The 18,200-nt window shown below is 41.0% G+C and overlaps 3 protein-coding genes across 6 annotated transcripts in view; 1 reads left to right on the top strand and 2 right to left on the bottom strand.

Moving 5' to 3' along the window:
• Nucleotides 1-11,317, top strand: part of EIF2AK1 (eukaryotic translation initiation factor 2 alpha kinase 1) — a 37,885-nt gene extending 26,568 nt beyond the window's left edge. For both annotated transcript variants that reach the window (XM_073362157.1, XM_073362155.1), the window contains 4 exons: nt 7,506-7,626; nt 7,764-7,843; nt 8,425-8,658; nt 9,982-11,317. In XM_073362157.1, the coding sequence (XP_073218258.1) occupies nt 7,506-7,626; nt 7,764-7,843; nt 8,425-8,658; nt 9,982-10,113 (567 nt within the window). In that variant the 3' untranslated portion in view covers nt 10,114-11,317. The remainder of the gene's footprint in view (nt 1-7,505; nt 7,627-7,763; nt 7,844-8,424; nt 8,659-9,981) is intronic.
• Nucleotides 352-7,747, bottom strand: ANKRD61 (ankyrin repeat domain 61). The gene is made up of 3 exons (XM_073362162.1): nt 5,998-7,747; nt 2,446-2,540; nt 352-1,491 (listed from the first exon to the last, which is right to left on the bottom strand). The coding sequence occupies exons 1-3, from the start codon at nt 6,226-6,228 to the stop codon at nt 549-551; spliced, it is 1,269 nt and encodes a 422-aa protein (XP_073218263.1). The 5' UTR covers nt 6,229-7,747; the 3' UTR covers nt 352-548.
• Nucleotides 11,318-12,085: 768 nt separating the features above from the next.
• Nucleotides 12,086-17,964, bottom strand: AIMP2 (aminoacyl tRNA synthetase complex interacting multifunctional protein 2). 3 transcript variants are annotated; one of them, XM_073362167.1, is made up of 5 exons: nt 17,847-17,958; nt 17,114-17,248; nt 16,220-16,426; nt 15,404-15,635; nt 12,086-12,625 (listed from the first exon to the last, which is right to left on the bottom strand). In XM_073362167.1, exons 3-5 carry the CDS (start codon nt 16,325-16,327, stop codon nt 12,240-12,242), a joined length of 726 nt encoding a protein of 241 aa, XP_073218268.1. In that variant the 5' UTR covers nt 16,328-16,426; nt 17,114-17,248; nt 17,847-17,958; the 3' UTR covers nt 12,086-12,239. The 3 variants fall into 3 exon arrangements, with proteins under 3 accessions (XP_073218268.1, XP_073218266.1, XP_073218267.1); XM_073362165.1 differs by lacking the exon at nt 17,114-17,248 and having other exon boundaries at nt 17,733-17,964; XM_073362166.1 differs by lacking the exon at nt 17,114-17,248 and having other exon boundaries at nt 17,847-17,964.
• Between the last annotated feature and the right edge of the window lie 236 nt (nt 17,965-18,200).

Genomic DNA, 18,200 nt, shown 5'->3' with positions numbered 1-18,200 from the left:
TGTTCCCATTAAGAACAATGAGAGCCAAATTTTTAAAAAATCTAACAAATTAGAACTTTTGTCCTTACATCCTCCTGAGTAACCTTGATTGATGACAATAGATATAGTTATAAGATTATTGTTGACTAATTGGCTTTAATTATGAGAATTTGTAGAATATCTTGCTTGGTTTTTTCCTACTTAAACTGAAAACATAAGAAATAGACTGAATGTGTAATTTCCCCATCCCATTCTCTTGGAAGTTCATTGGCTGTCTTTCTAGATATTGTACTTAAAATCGTGATTACACATGAAAAGTATTAGGTGTTTAAAAAAAACCCTTGATTATTAAAATTACATTTGAGAGAAGTTAAGAGCTGATTCAAAACACACATACAGTATTAATATGCATCCCTGATTCATGTTTAATTTTTCATTACACAGTTTCAGGATCAGCAGTTTCTCAATTCACTTTCTCATGTAGGTGTGTGTCACTCCATATGTCACACACATTAATCAAATCTTCCAGAATCATTTATCTTTGTGACTGTTTAAGTCATGAGGTTTATTTACCAAAGTTGTGAGTAGTCCTGGTAGTTGTATACAGTATTCCACACAGTTACGGGAAGTTGTTTTTTCAAGCATTGTTTGTTGTTTTCCCCATATATTCTTCTGACAGTGATTTTGCAGATGTCCTGCAGAGACAACATGTTTTGTGATAATCTTATGAGAAAGTCTCTTTGTATTTGAAATTCTCGGAGCAGAAGTCCAGTGGGTAGATCTCCTTGATAATTGGTTAGCTTCAATGGGTATGAGAGGTTTAACAACTTATTTAACAGTGATATACATCTTAGATTTGACCTGTGTTGAAGAAACAGAAAAAGGGGAGATTGCCCTTGTCTTGTTAAAATGTTAACATCTGCATGGTAATCTACGAGGAGATCAACTATTTCTTTTCTTCCTCCCAAGCAAGCATCATGAATAGCTGCTCGTCCTTCACAATCTTGAGTATTTACTTTCGCTCCATTAATTAACAGTAAACGGATGCAATCTATATCAGCAGCTAAAACTGTGCCTGCTTTAGATGATGCAGTGCATACTGCAAGCTGAAGAGCAGTTTTTCCATAAGTTGGAAGAGTACAATTAATGTTTGCTCCACAGGTGATTAAAGTTTCTGTTACCTCCTTGTTCAAATGCTCTGCAGCAGTGTGAAGCACTGTCTTGCCAAACTCATCTCTGTCATCTATGTTGGCACCATTCTCAATTAGAATAGATATAGCTCGAGAGGCTCCAGAGTGTAAGGCTAAATGCAAGGAGCTGTGTTTGTAGTTACTATCCATTTCAGGGTCTGTTTGAACTCCCTTCTCACACAAGATACGAAGACATTCTTCTGCATTACTCTGTGTAATTGCCAGGTTTCTCTGAAGTCTGGTCAAGATGTCTGTCCCAGTTATATAAATATTTGGCCAGTGTAGTAGTAGCAGGTGAAGTGCTGTGTAACCTCTGTTATCTCTAAAATATAAAAATGTAATAAGTTAATTCTCTTAAGTTCAGTAAACATCAAGTGGCTTACGTAAAGGTATCAAAGTAAAACATTTTAAACAGCGAAAACAGTTTAGACTAGCATTGCTAAACTGGTAGGACATGACCTGGCAGTGGGTTCCATGCCATCAGTTGAGAGAATAGCAAAATCTCTGGGTCACTAAAACCTAGTAGCTGGGGTTGGTGACAGGCAGAACAGCTCCCTACTTACCCCGGCAGCCAGTCACAGAGTTGCTCCTCCGCTTCTCTCTTCCCTGCCTTAATTATGCTCAACTTTGGAGCTTGGGAAGGGAGAAGACTTCACAGCACCTAGGATCTTTGCTACCCCAGAGTTGAGCAAAGCGTGGGCATAAAGAGGAGTATGTTGGGAGGCAGGCAGAAACTCCTACTATACTCACGACCTAAATTCCACAATCCTTTGTGGTCAAAAGATTGTGGGATGGGATGATTCTTTGGCTGTTTTGTGAGTGGCACATCAAAAAAGGTTGGGAACCACTGTTTTACATTATTTATTATTTGGGACTAACCCATTTTTGTCCAGTCCTTTGTCTTTCCCGCTTTGTTTTCAGTTTGAGATATATCTGTTCTTCCTTCATTTATTTGTAGCCACAGTAGCTGGCAGTATAGTGAGCATATTCACATTTTCTACCCTAATTTGTGTACTGTGTCCATGTTATCCTGTGTCCCTTCAGTTATGTATTTCTGCATATGTTAAATGATCTAAAAATAAAAAAACTCCACATTCAAAATTATGACCTCCAGAGAACTTGCCACATAGTGTGGAAAATCCTGCACATCAACACCTGTAAAAAAAAATATAAGATCTTAATCACTAAGGGAGCCCTAAAATTATATTCCACTTTAATATGCAATTGTGCATATTCTTGACGGAGTGCAACGTGAGAGTGACTACAAATGCCCTACCTTATTTTTGGGTCAGCACCAGATTCCAGCAAACAACGCAAGCTCTTTTCTCTTCTGTGTTTGGCAGCTAAGTGAATTGGAAGAATAGACTGATCCTGTTTGGAACCAAAAATATGTATTTGTTAATATATTTCTGAGTTTTGTAATCTACAGTCTGACTTTGCTTGAAGGTGAATTAGTTTATCTAGTACAGTTTGTGACAAGCATGTGTTCGCTGGATAAGGTTAGGTGTAACCAGTCTTCCTTAGTCCCTTGATAAATGAGAGCAGAGGGAGGCATTTGCCTGAATAATGTTGGCATACTTGCTGTCTACATCTCAGATTGCAGAATTTGGTCCACTGAAGCATCAAACCAATAGCAGAATATGTTCTGCAGAATTTAGTTGCAAATAATACTTAAGAACCTTGTATTTTTAAAAAAAAAAAAAGAACTCTGATTTATCTGCCTATTGAACATTTAAATTTTAATATTAATTTACTTGAAAGAGCGTGGTCAAGTGTGTCCATAATTATAGTAGTTAAGGATTGAATATTAGAAATTTGATTATTTTTCTAGAGTTGGGCTTTTAAGATTTCTAATCATTCATTGTTTGAAAAAGATAAAATCAAGAAATTTGGGTCACCTAGTGTGTGTGTGTGTGTGTTAGATATAAAGCTGTGCATGTGCATCTGTCTGAGTCTAGTGAGCAGATGGGGTAAACGTACCATCCTGAAACTGTCAAAGACAGACTGCCTTCCTGGGATTTCAGTCAAGGTTGTTCCGTGAGCTGTATGTGTGTTTGTGCTACCTACAGATTTAGGAGTATGTTGACTTACATCTTACGCTTCTGCTTTTCTTATTATAAAGCAATAACGGTAACAATATTGTAATTAAAGAAGACTAGGAAGAAATATCCCCTGTCTGTCCATTTCTTCCCAAATAAGGATTTTAACTATTCACCTTTCTTGTTCTTAATAGTAGTTGTCTTCACCCCAATTCTTTCTGACAGTCTTGTAGTTTTCTTGGTAGTGTACACTATATCTTACAGATGCAGACTGAAATAACAGCATTTGTGTGTTCTTAGGAAGGCAGAGAAACCATCATCCAACAATGTTCCCTGTGTTTGCTTCTGACTTCTTGCTTTGTTTCAAGCTCCCCAATATGCTTGGGACAATCTTCCAATCAATACTGGCCAAAACATCCTTGGCAACACTTAGAAAGCCACTTAGATTGATACATACCATTTGAAATGCCCCCATCATGTTTTGTATTAATTCTATCTACTGTATTCACTTATATCCTCAGATACTGAGTTTTCTGTGGGCAGAATTTTTTACTTATTTGGCATGATGGTAAATTGCTACATAAATAATACCCTATTTTTAATATGAATGGGAAAGTTCATACATTTCTTATGGGTAGTACAGTAAATGAGTTCCAGGCTGACTATAGTAGTGCATTTGTGCTGTGTTCCTGTACATATCTGGTATGTTCTGACATCCCTTCCTAATTAAGACATTCCATGGAAAATGGCTGCCTTCTGTTTAATTGGAATTTATTGTAAAAATGCATAAAACACTGTCTTGGGGTGTTCCCCTGAGAGTCCCCTGAGGCCTTAACCACTCCAGGTCTCCATCACCACCACTGAATTTTATTGTATTTCATATTGACAGTGAGTCACCAGCTCCATTTGCTTCTAGGAAAGGATGCCGTAGCAGCAGCTAGTCCTGCCTACTTCTGCCTTCCTTAAGGCTCCCAACTCTTCCTCCTGTACTTCCTTCTTGTGTGCTTTTACAGGCCTAACTGCTGGGATTACTTCTACCTTGTTAGTCCCTTGGGAGTACCCCTACGTGGTTAATTAGCCACTGTCAAGTGCCTGTCTTTCAATTAGAGCTCAATTAATATAAATGACAGAGATAACTCCTGAGACAGCACATCCTGTTACAAACACACTGGCTAACTGGGAATCCTTTGTACTAACAGTTCATAATTAGAGGAAAAATAACACAGTTAAGCAATCTCTTTTTCATGATGCCCATATCTTTTTGGGGAGTTGATGCCTTACTCCACAGGGATACACACTACTATCTCATGATAGTATGTACAGGCTTAAATGATTGTTCAGGATAGAGCTGTGGCTAGGTAAACGATGAAAAGGAAGGGGACAGTATTAGTAAGGCTAGAAAAACTGGAGCTCTACTGACGGTTATCATTAATTCTATACTGTATTACACCCATATTTTTAACCCATTCATCTTACTCTTGGAAGCTTAATAGAGGTTTTTTTCACTGTTCAACATATGTATGGTTATCACATATGTGGCTTCTGACAACCTAGTCCAGTCTCTCCCATCTTCATCTGGCTTTTCATGTGGGAACTTTGTACCACAGCTTCCTTGCTGTTGGGAGTGATTTCTCTTAATTTATGCTTTGGGCTGGTCATGGGCATCAGGCAAACTGGGAGGTTTGCTAGTGAAATAAACCACTTGGCAGTGTGGGTGCAGCCAGAAAGTTGAGAGAAAGGCGGAGCTTCCTGACCCTTCCTCCTCGTAGCTGAGATTGAGAGTTTTTTGTGTAGATGTTCTTGTCGATTGTCTGGGTTTAAATTAAAACTCATACTTTACAATAATTTAATCAGTAGGATTGCAGAATACAAATTAATTAAAGAAAAAGGAAAGGAAAGGAGAGTATTGGCTGATTTTCTTCTATCACAGTCTTAGTACTCAATTGGCTTCTTATACTGCAGTAGCAGGGAGGAAAAAAGAGGGCCAGAATACAGCCTATATCTGAGAGCTTGAGCAAACAGGTACTGTGTGTAAGATTTCTGCTGGTCGGTGACTTCTGCAATACTTATGACAGAATTATTAATGATGAAGTGAGTGGCAGCTTTAACTCTGAATTTCACTGCTGTTAGTTTAGATGAACACTATCAAGTAGCCCTTGAGTTTGACAGGCACCAAAACTTAGCATATCTTAGAAATACCATTTTTAATACATTTCTTGATTCTGAAAAATATGACACAAACCAGTTACAGTGATAAAATTCCCATTTGTAAGTGGGGTCTCTACCAGCAAACCTAAGATGTTTTGTTTTTATGATCAGTCATTTTTTTAGAAGGTATAGCATTGAATTTCACAGATGTCTTGTAGCTAGTCTGTTAATTACTTGACCATACAATTGAGTCAAATCACTGGGTCATAGTAAACTACTTTCTGAGATTGTGGAGCTTGTGGGATTTATTCTGCCTCATATATTTATGAATGGGGTTTTTTTATGGATGGAAAGTGAATGTCAGATGGCTTTGTTTCGGTCAGGAATTTTTAAAAAGAGGAGCCTAATTTCAGGCACTCATAAATCCATATTTTTAGACCCAAAATAAATAGTCTTGGTTATCAAGAGCTGAACACCCAGTAGGATCTAACCAGTCAAATATAGAGTTAGAAGCCCCCATTTTTTAATATTAACCTTGTGATGTTTTTAATTAATTAGTTGAGGAATTTATTTTGTGAATTTTAAATAGCATCTTAACTCTGTGGATTTAAAAATAATGATAATTTAGGTCAAATGGTTACCTGGATTGACAGTGTTCTTCTGCACTTAGAGTTATCCCAAACAATCAGTGGTTCATTGACAGGTTGGTGTGCTAGTAAAGCTTTAATGTTGGTGCTGTCATCTTTCATTATTGCTTCATATAGTTTTGCTTGGAGTGGCTTAAATCCCTTCCGCCTACAGGAAGAAAGGGAGTAAGTGAAAGGATCAGAGTCAGTTGTGGGTGTGCTGGCTCCCTTGGTTATGTTACCCATGGTAAGATAAATTTAGTTTGTAGTGAGAATACATGGCCCAAAGAAAAGGCAGAATTTTGGACTCTGCCATGGGAACTGTATCACTCTTTGTGATGTTGCAAGATGTCTGGTTCTAGAACAGATTTGAAGTCTGGTTTTAAAGTTACAACTACCAGCAGAATACTAATTGATATTTGTCTGCTTCATATGTTTGTCGGACATAATTATTGTGATGTATTTTTAAGTATATAACATTCCCTCAGTGCTTGTGTAACATTTTAGAGTTGCTATAAAATAATCAAGATAATAAATGTGGACAATGCATTAAATCATTCACGGCTCCACCCCCTCACCCCAACCAGGGCAGGATTATTTTGTATAGTTCATTTATCAAGCAATAGGGTTTTTACTTCCCTTTTGGGGAATTGTATTGCATCCTAATACATTTCACTGTGGAGATTATTTTCTGGTATGCAGCCTAAATTTTCTATTAAATTTCATACCATACTCTTCTAACACACTAAATAATTCTCCTTTCTTGGTTTAGTTTGCAGGTATTTTAATTTTTTTTTAGCATTTTCTATCTTAATGGTCATATAGCCAAATTTAAATTTAACATATTAAGATATTTTAATCTTTCTTCATATATCAATACTTTCTGCCTCCTAATCCCTTGTGCTCTTTGCTAGACTCTTTGCAATTTATCAGTGTATTTCTGATAATGAGTTACCCAGAATTGAATGTCCTATTGGAGATGTGGTCACTAGAGCCATTTGGAGAAGAGGAACTGTTATGTTATGCTTCAGTATAGAGAGTCCACTTTTTTTTTTTGTTTGCTGCCCTATCATACATTAAATGGTCTAAATTTGCTGTGCACTATCATGCTAGATCTCTGTTTGTCAGATTTCCCCCTCCTGTTAAAGATCAGTTTAATATTATTTCCCCTCAAGTCTGTAAGCTTGTATTTTTTCCAATGTTAATTCTTGTTTTGTTATTCTTTGCCCATGTTTCTTTTCTCTCTAGAGCCTCTGGTGTTGTATGTCTGCCTCCACTGGTGTTTGCATCATCATCTGATATAACACCACCTGTGAATTTCATTTTTGCTCTCTTTTACTAGGTCGTTAATGCAGATGTTAAATAATTAGTAATTAACTATTATAGGTGTTGTTCGGTTTTATCATCCTGAAGACTAGAAGGAATATTACAATTTGTGGAACTTAAATAGAGAAACGTTACTTCAGAATACTAAAAAAACCATTTTTTTTAAAGTAAGAGATTGATACAGTCTATTTTTGTAGCCCAGAAATGTTTTTCTACATGGATCAGACCACCATGTGAAAATAGGAGATTTCGGACTGGCTTGCAGAGATATTATACAGGAAAACCCAAACCACTGGTTAACAACAGAGAAGATAAATGGTAATTAAAAAAACACATTAGGTTTTCAATTAAAAAATTAGCTATGCATTATTGAAAGGATTGTTTAAATCATTATCAATTTTTATAAATGAAACTGGAGACACTGAAGCAATTTAAATTCAGTTTCTTTTTTGTAGGACTAAAACATACTTCAGGAGTCGGTACTTGTCTGTATGCTTCACCTGAACAGTTGCAAGGATCTCACTATGATTTCAAGGTAGTGACAATTGTTTTTTCCTATAGAGTTTTAAAAATACTTTAGTGTGAAGTACTATCTGCCAAGCGTTTGTTATTTTGATGTACTTTCTTTAGGTTAACAGCGTGATTACCTTTGTCTTTGCTCCTTAAATACATCTTTTTCAAGAAATCATATGGCTTTGAATCTTTTCAGAGCTTAATTTTAAGATTAACATTTCTCTAAAAAGAAAAGATTTAAAAATGAATGACTTAAATGTAATGAAACAAATGTATACTTGTTTTTAAAAGAAATGCTTGTTAGGGAGTAGAAACAAAACTCTAGGCCTCCTGCTGGGCAGTTACACTGTTACTCTGAAAACTGTAGCTAGTAAAGTTTCCTCATTACTGGCTGACACCAAGGTTTCAGTTCTGCCTTTTTGTTGTGCACCTCCTGTGATGAGGTTGTTAATGTGTATGCTAAGACTTTCTTTAGCAAAGTGCCAGTCTGTTAACCTTTAGGATGCTGTGTTCAACACCTGATATTGTTTCCTAGAAACTGTGTACGCTGAAAATTTTATTTTGAATATAAATGTAACTGTAGACCTTTTTCCCCTTTTCCAGTCAGACATGTACAGTGTGGGTGTAATTCTTCTAGAACTTTTTCAGCCATTTGGAACAGAAATGGAAAGAACCAAAATTCTGACAAGTTTAAGAAATGGCCATGTTCCTAGTTCTTTTAGCAGCAAATGGCCAGTACAAACCAAGTATGTTAAGTTGCTAACCAGTGAGATGTCATCACAGAGACCAACTGCTGCTCAGCTTCTTGAAAGTGAACTGTTTCATAATACAGAAAATGTAAGTTATTTTAGTGCAGGATAAAGAAAACATACAGCTGAAAAAATGCATTTATGCAAGAGGAACATAAAAAATTGCATTGTGCTGACAGAGCTTTGTTCTCCCTCTGCCTGTTTGCATGCCCTTGTTGCTATTTTTACAACTTAAGGATGGTTTGAATGATGGAACAAATGTAGTGCTTTTCTGATTACTGTGCTTAAGACCACTGCATGAGAATGGAGTGTTACACCAGTGTTTCTAATCTTGTTGGTTTCGAAATATAAAGTTTTACTAATTAACATGCAACAATGAAAATAAGTTAACATATACAAGGTTTTGTTAGTTTTATCTGTTTTGCCGAAGGCATAATTTTTCAGGATTTTCACTCTTGTGCTTCTACCACAAAGCCTATCAGGAGATCCCTTACCACTTTAAGAAAAGGAGTACTTGTGGCACCTTAGAGACTAACCAATTTATTTGGGCATAAGCTTTCGTGAGCTACAGCTTACTTTATCGGATGCAAAGCTTATGCTCAAATAAATTGGTTAGTTTCTAAGGTGCCACAAGTACTCCTTTTCTTTTTGCGAATACAGACTAACAGGGCTGTTACTCTGAAACTTACGACTTTCGAATTTTGATCTTTTGAGTCACTGCTATGCTGGTTCAAGGGCTGTGCTCTAACCTCAGAACGTTTCAGTCATCTCCCTTTAAAACAGTGGTCCCCAAACTGTGGGATGTTTTCCCCCACTCTCCCCCAGGGGCATGCAAAGGTTGGGGAGGGCATGTGGCAAGGCTCAAGTTAGCCCCCATAGGAGTGGGGAGGGAGCGCCACTCACACCTGCTCTAGCTCCTCCCCCATGCCCAGTTCAGCCCCCAGCTCTGCCAACTGTCAGGGGTGCTGGAACAATTTGGATAGTGAGTGTGCTGAGAGCTATTAAACCAAACTGTAAATCTTGTATATAATGGAAACCACTTTTAGCTGGGGGTGCAGCAGCACCAGCTCCAGCACCTATGCCAGCTGTGCAGTAATGGGAGGGGGAATGTGGACAGATTCCATTACAGGGAGCAGGTGGCACGTGACAGGAAAAGTTCAGACACGACTGCAAGACATAAGCCACTTGGTATTGTAGCAGAAGGAAAAATCCATCCCCTAGTGCTGTAGCTAACAAATGTCTGCTACTGCCATCCCTATCATCAGTGAAACTTGTATTTCTTCTGTCTGTGGAGTAAGTTAAATTTTCAAGGGGGAAAACATTTAGTTGGCTTGGTGTATTAGCTAGTGGCAAGCAAATTTAAGAGGGATTCTTCCAATATGACTTTTCTTAAACTGTCTTTTGCTTTCAGGTTATTTGTAGTCTACAGCAGAAGGTGATGCAGCAAGAGGAAGAAATTGAAAAGCTTAAGGAGAAAATAAAATTGCTTTCAAGAGAAAAAGAGAGAGAAGATAGGCACAAGAGGCTTGGTTCTCCAGTTTAAGTAGAGTATCAGACTGTATATACATGAGTAGCTCAGTAAAACCTATACAATTATGTAAAATTTTTTATATAAATGTCAAAACAGCTGTCCTGTGTCTGTACTTTAATGGTATTTGTCTTTCAGGCATAATTTAGTTATGCCCTGTCAGATGTGGTTTCTCTGTCATTTCACCTGTTACTGTAAGGTCACTTCTGGAGGTGTAGTACAGATTGACAGAGCCAGAAGAGTACTCAGAAGTCACCTATTACAGGACAGGCCCAACAAAGAAAATAACAGAACGCCACTAGTCATCACCTTCAGCCCCCAACTAAAACCTCTCCAATGCATCATCAAGGATCTACAACCTATCCTGAAGGACGACCCATCACTCTCACAGATCTTGGGAGGCAGGCCAGTCCTTGCTTACAGACAGCCCCCCAACCTGAAGCAAATAGTCACCAGCAACCATACAACAGAACCACTAACCCAGGAACCTATCCTTGCAACAAAGCCCGTTGCCAACTGTGTCCACATATCTATTCAGGGGACACCATCATAGGGCCTAATAACATCAGCCACACTATCAGAGGCTCGTTCACCTGCACATCTACTGATGTGATATATGCCATCATGTGCCAGCAATGCCCCTCTGCCATGTACATTGGTCAAACTGGACAGTCTCTACGTAAAAGAATAAATGGACACAAATCAGACGTCAAGAATTATAACATTCAAAAACCAGTTGGAGAACACTTCAATCTCTTTGGTCACTCCATTAGACCTAAAAGTTGCAATTCTTCAACAAAAAAAACACTTCAAAACCAGACTCCAACGAGAGACTGCTGAATTGGAATGAATTTAATTTGCAAACTGGATACAATTAACTTAGGCTTGAATAAAGACTGGGAGTGGATGGGTCATTACACAAAGTAAAACTATTTCCCCATGTTTATTACCCCCCTCCCCCACTGTTCCTCAGATGTTCTTGTCAACTGCTGGAAATGGCCCACCTTGATTATCACTACAAAAGGTCTGTTCCCCCCTGCTCTCCTGCTGGTAATAGCTCACCTTAAGTGATCACTCTTGTTATAGTGTATGGTAACACCCATTGTTTCATGTTCTCTATGTATATAAATCTCCCCACTGTATTTTCCACTGAATGCATCCGATGAAGTGAGCTGTAGCTCACGAAAGCTTATGCTCAAATAAATTGGTTAGTCTTTAAGGAGCCACTAGTACTCCTTTTCTTTTTGCGAATACAGATTAACACGGCTGCTACTCTGAAATTTATAAATTACATGTCATGCTTCTTTATAAGATGTAAATGTTAAGTACATTTGTCTATGTAGTTGGTAGAGGGAATTCTGAACACAAAACACTCCAAAATTAGCTTGCTAGAATGCATCACTGGGTTGTGGGGCTGCCTGGGCACTGCAACCTGGTGTAAGGGGTCACAGCCTTGCTCAGGCTTGGCCTAACCGTGCCTCCAGCATGATGCGGGGAGCTAACTGGGCCAAAGTTTGAGTGGCACTGTGACCCTCTGTGCCAGGTCAATTGCCACTGACATGGATTTGGCCACACTGCCACAAAGCTGAGCTATGCCCAAGTTTTAGTTAGGAGTATATAGTAAAAGTCATGGAGAGGTCACAAATGTAGCCTTAGTTATTGGTATTCTCCATTAAGTAGTAGCTCCCCACTGTACCCTTTCCCCCTAGTGGGTTACTATCCATTCTAGCCCCCTGCCCCCCCATAGGCACTGTGACTGGAGCTGTTTTTTAGTGGCCTCTGATCACACACCTCTCCCCAGTTGCCAGTGCAGGGGAGTGCCTAATGTTTACATCTTAGCATTTTAGCTCTAAGCCTCCTAGATCTCTGTGCAGGATAGCTTGGGGTCAAAACATGCCCTCAACACTTACAACCACTAGTCTAACATACAGCTCTGGCACCACAGGCTATTGTGTTTATTTTAATCTCATACAAATAAGATTACAAGCAAAAGGCAACTGTGATGTCTTTATTGGTATAAGATTTTACAATTGATCAAAGACTTCAAAAAACAATCTCACTAAAATACATTTTAGACGAGACTTTCACAGCAGGCATGAGGTGGAATAAAACTACAGAATACCTCTTTGAAGAGTGCAAACTCATTTTAATAGTTTAAGGGCACTGTTGAAAGGTACCAAATTCTCACAAGACTTCATCCATTTCTGTACATTGGCTGGGACAGCATTAGAGCTACTTGTCTGCTGAAGTGCACACCACGCCACGATGTCTGCTACAGTGAGTTCATTTCCCCCCAGCCAGGATGTCTTGCCAAGGGTGGTGTTCATGGAGCGTAAGACTGCTGCTTTTTCTTTATTGCTACCTTCCTTCAGCTGGAAGATGGCTGTATCCACCCAACTGTCTATCAGAGTTGAAGTGATTACATTATGCTTCTGGCCAAATAAGGAGAACAAAAATCTAGCAATATTTCCTTCTCCTTCAATGGGACACATGGTTTGAATGCTGAACTTCATCTGGGGCTTGGGAACTGAAATTAAGACAAAAATAAGAACACTTGGCATCACAAATGTTTACATTACATATAGGGAGAAGGTTCATTAGTAGTAGAGGCAGGGTTGCTAGTGCTGCTTATTAAAGTTTTCCCTAGAAGACCCTTTTTTCAGTTATTTATAACTGGCCCTGTTGGGTTGAAGTTTTCCATTCTAGGTGTCTGTCTCAGTCTCAAGGTTTTTTTGTTTTTTTTAAAAAAACACATTTGAGCTGTTTCCAAGAATGAGTCTAGGAAAAAATACCTTTTGCTTCTGTTAAGTTCAGCCTACCTTTTCAGGAAGAAGTTCTAGCACCACCTCCTTCCTCCACTGCCCAATACTATGGAGCAGGGCCCTGAAGTTTGGGAAAGAGGAGGGCTTTTGCTGTGATAATACATCCAAATTTGGCCAAGCTCTAAGCATTTAAAAAAATCAGTTTCCACATGCTCAGTAGGGACTTAGATTTTAACAGCTAAATTCCTTGAAGATTCTGTTCTCAGTGGGCATGCTGCCATTTGAGGCTGAGCAGAACTTTCCCTGTAGTGAATTCTGGACTGTGCTAGGTCCAGGAAACTGCTTAAGAGCAGGTACCTAACTCTCTAATGCTTTCCGTGATTCATTGGGCCTAGGCAATGTGGAGGTGACAGTTGGTTGATTCCAACAAAGAGTGCCAAGGGCTAGGAGAGGAGTCTTTTTGCCCACTAGACTCCACTCCACAGAGCCTGGAATGAAACCCAGCGTGCTTGAGTGTCAACAAATATCTGTGCAGCTTTCAGACAAAGTGTACCCCACTCTCAGGCTGGTACACAGAGGATACCTACTACTTCTATCAGTTACTCCATAAACTCCAGGGGCAGAGGTCTGTGAGGGTTCCCGCTCTACTGATGAATAATGCATGGATTCAAGATGATGCTATCCAACAGAATTTGTTTTCAGGGGTTATTTGTGTATACCTTTCTTGCTTTTTGAATATTGCAACCTTAATTCAGCCAACTTGTGTATATATATTATGGTAGTCTTTAATTATATATGTATAATTTAATTATATGATCACACTTTTCCCCACAGGATCCCTGCTTCATTCAGTACTCTGAGCAGCTCTTCAATATTGCTTTCTTATTGCTCAATGCATGGCCCCATGCCTGCCTTACTGCATGCTATTCAAGAACTGCTTTTAAAAAAAGAATGATTCATTTCCTTTTGAGCTTTCCCATGGTGCTTACCACTATAATATTGGAGTGCCTTCCCAAATCAATTTATTTTAACAACCCTGTGGCACCTTAGAGACTAACAAATTTATTAGAGCATAAGCTTTCGTGGGCTACAGCTTACTTCGTTGGATGCATAGAATGGAACATATAGTAAGAAGATAGATATATGCACACACATACAGAGAAGGTGGAAGTTGCTATACAAACTATAAGAGGCAAATTACAAAATCACTTTAAACAAAAAAAATTCTGCTCACCTGCTCTATTAAAGGATCTTTCATGCATGCTCAAGAGCAGCACTCAACTCAAGCCTACTCCTTCCTCACTTTTCTGTGTACACACCTGCCTCTGCTATTTCATCTTTGTTGCTGCTGTTACTGGTATATAGGGTTGCCAGCTGTCTAATCGCAAAAACCCAAATACCCTTGCCCCACCCCTGCCTTGAGGCCATGCTCCTGTCCCATCCCTTCTCTGAGTCCCTGCCCCCATTCACTCCATCCTCCCCTCCCTCCATCACTCGCTCTCCCCCACTCTCACTCACTTTTACCAGGCTAGGGAAGGGGGCTAAGGTGTGGGAGGGAGCCTGGGCTTTAGGAGGGAGTTTGGATGCAGGAGGAGGTGTGGGGTCAGGCTCTGGGAGGGAGTTTGGTAGGTCTGCTGAAACAGTTTGCATAGTGGGGGTGTTGAGAGTCATTGAACCAAACTAAACCCTGTATATAATGTATATAATGCAGCAGCACCCCCAACACTACTAGTTCCAGCACCTATGGAGTTTGGGTGAGGGAGGGGGTGTGGGGTCAGGCTCTGGGAGGAAGTTTGGGTGCAGGCTCTAGGCTGGGGCAGGGGATTGGGGTGCAGGAAGAGGTCAGGGGGTCAGAGCTTACCTCGGGCGGCTCCCAAAAGTGACCAGCACATCCTTCTAGCAGTGGGTCTCCGCAAGCAGCGTCCCTACAGCTCCCATTGGCTACAGTTCCTGGCCAGTGGGAGCTGCGGAGTCAGCACTTGGGGCGGGGGTAGCACGCAGAGACCCCCTGCCCTCCCCCAAACCCAGGGGTACAGGAATGGTGCCAGCTGCTTCCTGGAGCAGTGCACAGCCACGGCAGGTAGGGAGCCTGCCTTATCCCTGCTGCCGTGCCAGACTGTTAGTGCCCAAAATCTTCCGGTTTGGCTGAAGTAGCCTCCGGAGATCAAGTGTGATACCAGGAGACTCCTGACGAAACCAGGAGGGTTGGCACCCCTACATTTCTTTCCTAGCTGAGGAAGAGCATGCTCGTGGAAGCTCCTTCCAGAGCAGCAGATGAGGGATACACCTGAACAACACACATTTGAGCATACACAAACTGCTGTCAAAAGGAAACACAGAAAAAAGGCTCTGATAGTTCTCTTTTAGTAACCCTAGGAATTACTTGTAGCAATAGTAGGTACAAAATTCACATGGAAGTGTGATTTTTCAAATTGAATGACCTTTTAAATGCTGTGTTCATCTGAAGCAAGTGCTTGAAATTAGAACTATTTAACCATTTGCAAGCCAACACTCCCCTTCTGTAAATTAGATGCTGTTCTTACCATTCTTCCAAATGAGAGTGAAGCCCAACTGGTACTCGTGACGTGATTGTTTCCTAGTCTGCTCACCAAAGCATTTCAAGAGGTTTTCTGGCACACATTTCACTGATGAGTGTGTATGAACAGCTGATAAAATCTTATAACGCTCACACAGCAGACTGTGCAGTACTAACAGTGACAATGGAGGTTGAGAAGGGTTTGCATTGATCACAATATCTCTCAGAGCATCATAATCCTGCACCAAAAGTAAATAATATTTAGCAGATATTAATGTGTAACTCCTCATTGCACTGCAGAGACATTCAATAAGTACATTTTGGTGTGGAACAAGAAATTTATCAGGCCATGTAGTTGTATATCGTAAACCTTATAGCATTCCATTTATTTTTTAACATTTACAATATCTGCTTAAGTAACTTCCTTACCAAAGAGTAATATTTCTAAAATAAAAAACACAGTGCTCATTATGAGTCAAAACCTGGTTCTAGCTGAAGTCCAAGGTAAAGAGTCCATTAACTTCAGCAGAACTAAGATTTAGTGCCATGGCCATAATTTCAAGATCAACTAGTCCAGCTTACAGTTCTGTGATCCGGAGGTTTCAAATAACCCAAACTGAACAGATTTTATTTTAAAGAGCAGTAGTAGGTCTTTGTACATATCAGTTTTGAGTATCTCAAATTTTACTTAGCCTGCAGTTTTTTACCCTTCTTATTCAAACCTGGATGCAAAGCAAATTAACTACTGATCAGAGACCTCTTCATGAAAGGTAATTCATTCACTGGACACAAGTATATTGATAATATACCAATCTGGACTTGCCTTCCCAAGCATTGAATCTAGGTCTGCTGTGTTTGCAGTCAAAGGAGCACATTCATCAGCTTGGATTATATTCGTTACATCAAAGTCGGCATCTGGTGTCTGTATCATTTTTGAGAGCCCATCGACAGCAGTTTTAAGTTCATACAAGCGTTTTAAGATCTCTTCTTGGCGGGATTCAAGTGCTAGAAGTGATGGGTCAACCTCTTCCTAGAGGGAAAGAATTAGATTAAATTAATTTTCACTCAAATCCAATACATCAATACAATTAATGTGTATCATTGAACGAACTGTGCACAAGTCTCATACGAATTTATGTTGACACTAGTCACATCAAACCTTTCATTTCAACACACTATGGAGAAGTTTTAAAAATATCCTAAAGATGTCAGGGAAACAGAAAGGTCAGGCAACTGGAAAGGAAGAGCTGGAACTTTTGGCACCCAGGTAGGCAAGCTGGTTTGAGACTGTGCGTAAAGAACATAAAATTGATGTCTGCTAAAATAATCAGCAAATAGTTGACAATGTTGACATTTATACTGCCATATTTAGGTTTTGAGTAGATAATCCATTAAGATGCATAGGGAATTAACATCTCTCAAAAATATTGTTGCAGACTGGTACCAAACTCAGGACATTTATGCTCAAATAAATTGGTTAGTCTCTAAGGTGCCACAAGTACTCCTTTTCTTTTTTCAGGATAACAATGCTATCACCTTACATTTGATTCACATTCTATGGTTACCTTCACAGCCATAAAGGCAAGACACAACATCTTAATTTCAAAAAATAAAACAGACTCTGAAACACCCTTCCACGAAGAGAGATGGAGTCCAGGCCAAGGAACCCCGAAGGCTTTGCCTATGACTCTCTGTGGCCCCAAGAAAGACGTTTTACCTTCTTGTCTCAGTTTCCCCACTAGTAAAACAGAGACTAGTAAGATCCGCAGAGGGCTTTGAGAGTACAGGTCCCACAACATTCAGCGTTCACACAGTCAGACCCCGTGCGACTACGGGCAGGCAAACTTCACTGCTGACAAAGGAGGCGCGGCGTTATCAAGACGCTGCAGAGCACGCAGCCGGGCAGACCGGGACAGAGCTCCACCAGACGAAGGTTTCCCGGAAGTGGCCACACAAAGCAACGGTTGGCTTCCCCCAGTGCAGAAACTGAGGAGACCCCCTCCCCACCCCCGGGCTCGAGGGTTCCGCGGGCTGCCTGGATTCTCGCCCCCGCCCCCACAACGGAGACGGGTCCCTCCCTGCGGGGAAGACTCCACAGGGCCCGGCTCCAGGGGCCGCTTAGACCCTTCCCGGGAGGAAGCGGGCCGGCCTCACCGGGGACAGGGGCAGGACGAGGGACCGCTCCCTCTCGGCGCAGGGGCAGGCAGTCGCCATGGCTGCCACCCGCCCCAGCCTAGAAGAAGCCCACCCCCCGCCGCTCCCCGCAAGGAGGCCTCCATTCCGCTCGCGTGCGGCGGCCGCGCTCCTCAGGAGCCCTCCTCCCGCTCGGCTCCTACCTGGTGCAGTGGCGCAGCGGCCGCCGGGCCGCGGTGCAGGTTCTGCATCGGGTACATACAGGTGGGGAGCTGCTCGGCCCGCACCGCCCCGGGCGCCCCGTGAAAGGGCCTCACCTTGTACATGGGCATCGCGACAGCCCCGCACCTGGCCCGCCTGACTGAGTCAATCACTCTACGCCGCCACCGCAGCAGGCACCGGCCCAGAAGCTGCCCGCCCACCTCAACCTGGCCTCCATTGGGCCACGGACAAGTCCCTCACACCAAAGCACAAGCTATTGGTCCAACTAGAACCCCCTCCCCTCCCCGCTCCTTTACCCTCATCCCACTGGTCAGAATGAGTGACTGATGCAACCAGGTGGATCTCAATAGGGCGAAGAGCAGAGATCCCTCTGCCGATTGGGCAGACCGGTCAGCCAATCAGTAGGCGGGAAAATGGAGCTTGCTTCCGATTGGAGAATATGATTTCCT

Source organism: Lepidochelys kempii, chromosome 10 (genome assembly GCF_965140265.1).
Source record: "Lepidochelys kempii isolate rLepKem1 chromosome 10, rLepKem1.hap2, whole genome shotgun sequence".
NCBI lineage: Eukaryota > Metazoa > Chordata > Testudines > Cheloniidae > Lepidochelys > Lepidochelys kempii.
Note: the sequence above shows the minus strand (reverse complement) of the source record. Positions and strands in the feature narration are given on the sequence as shown.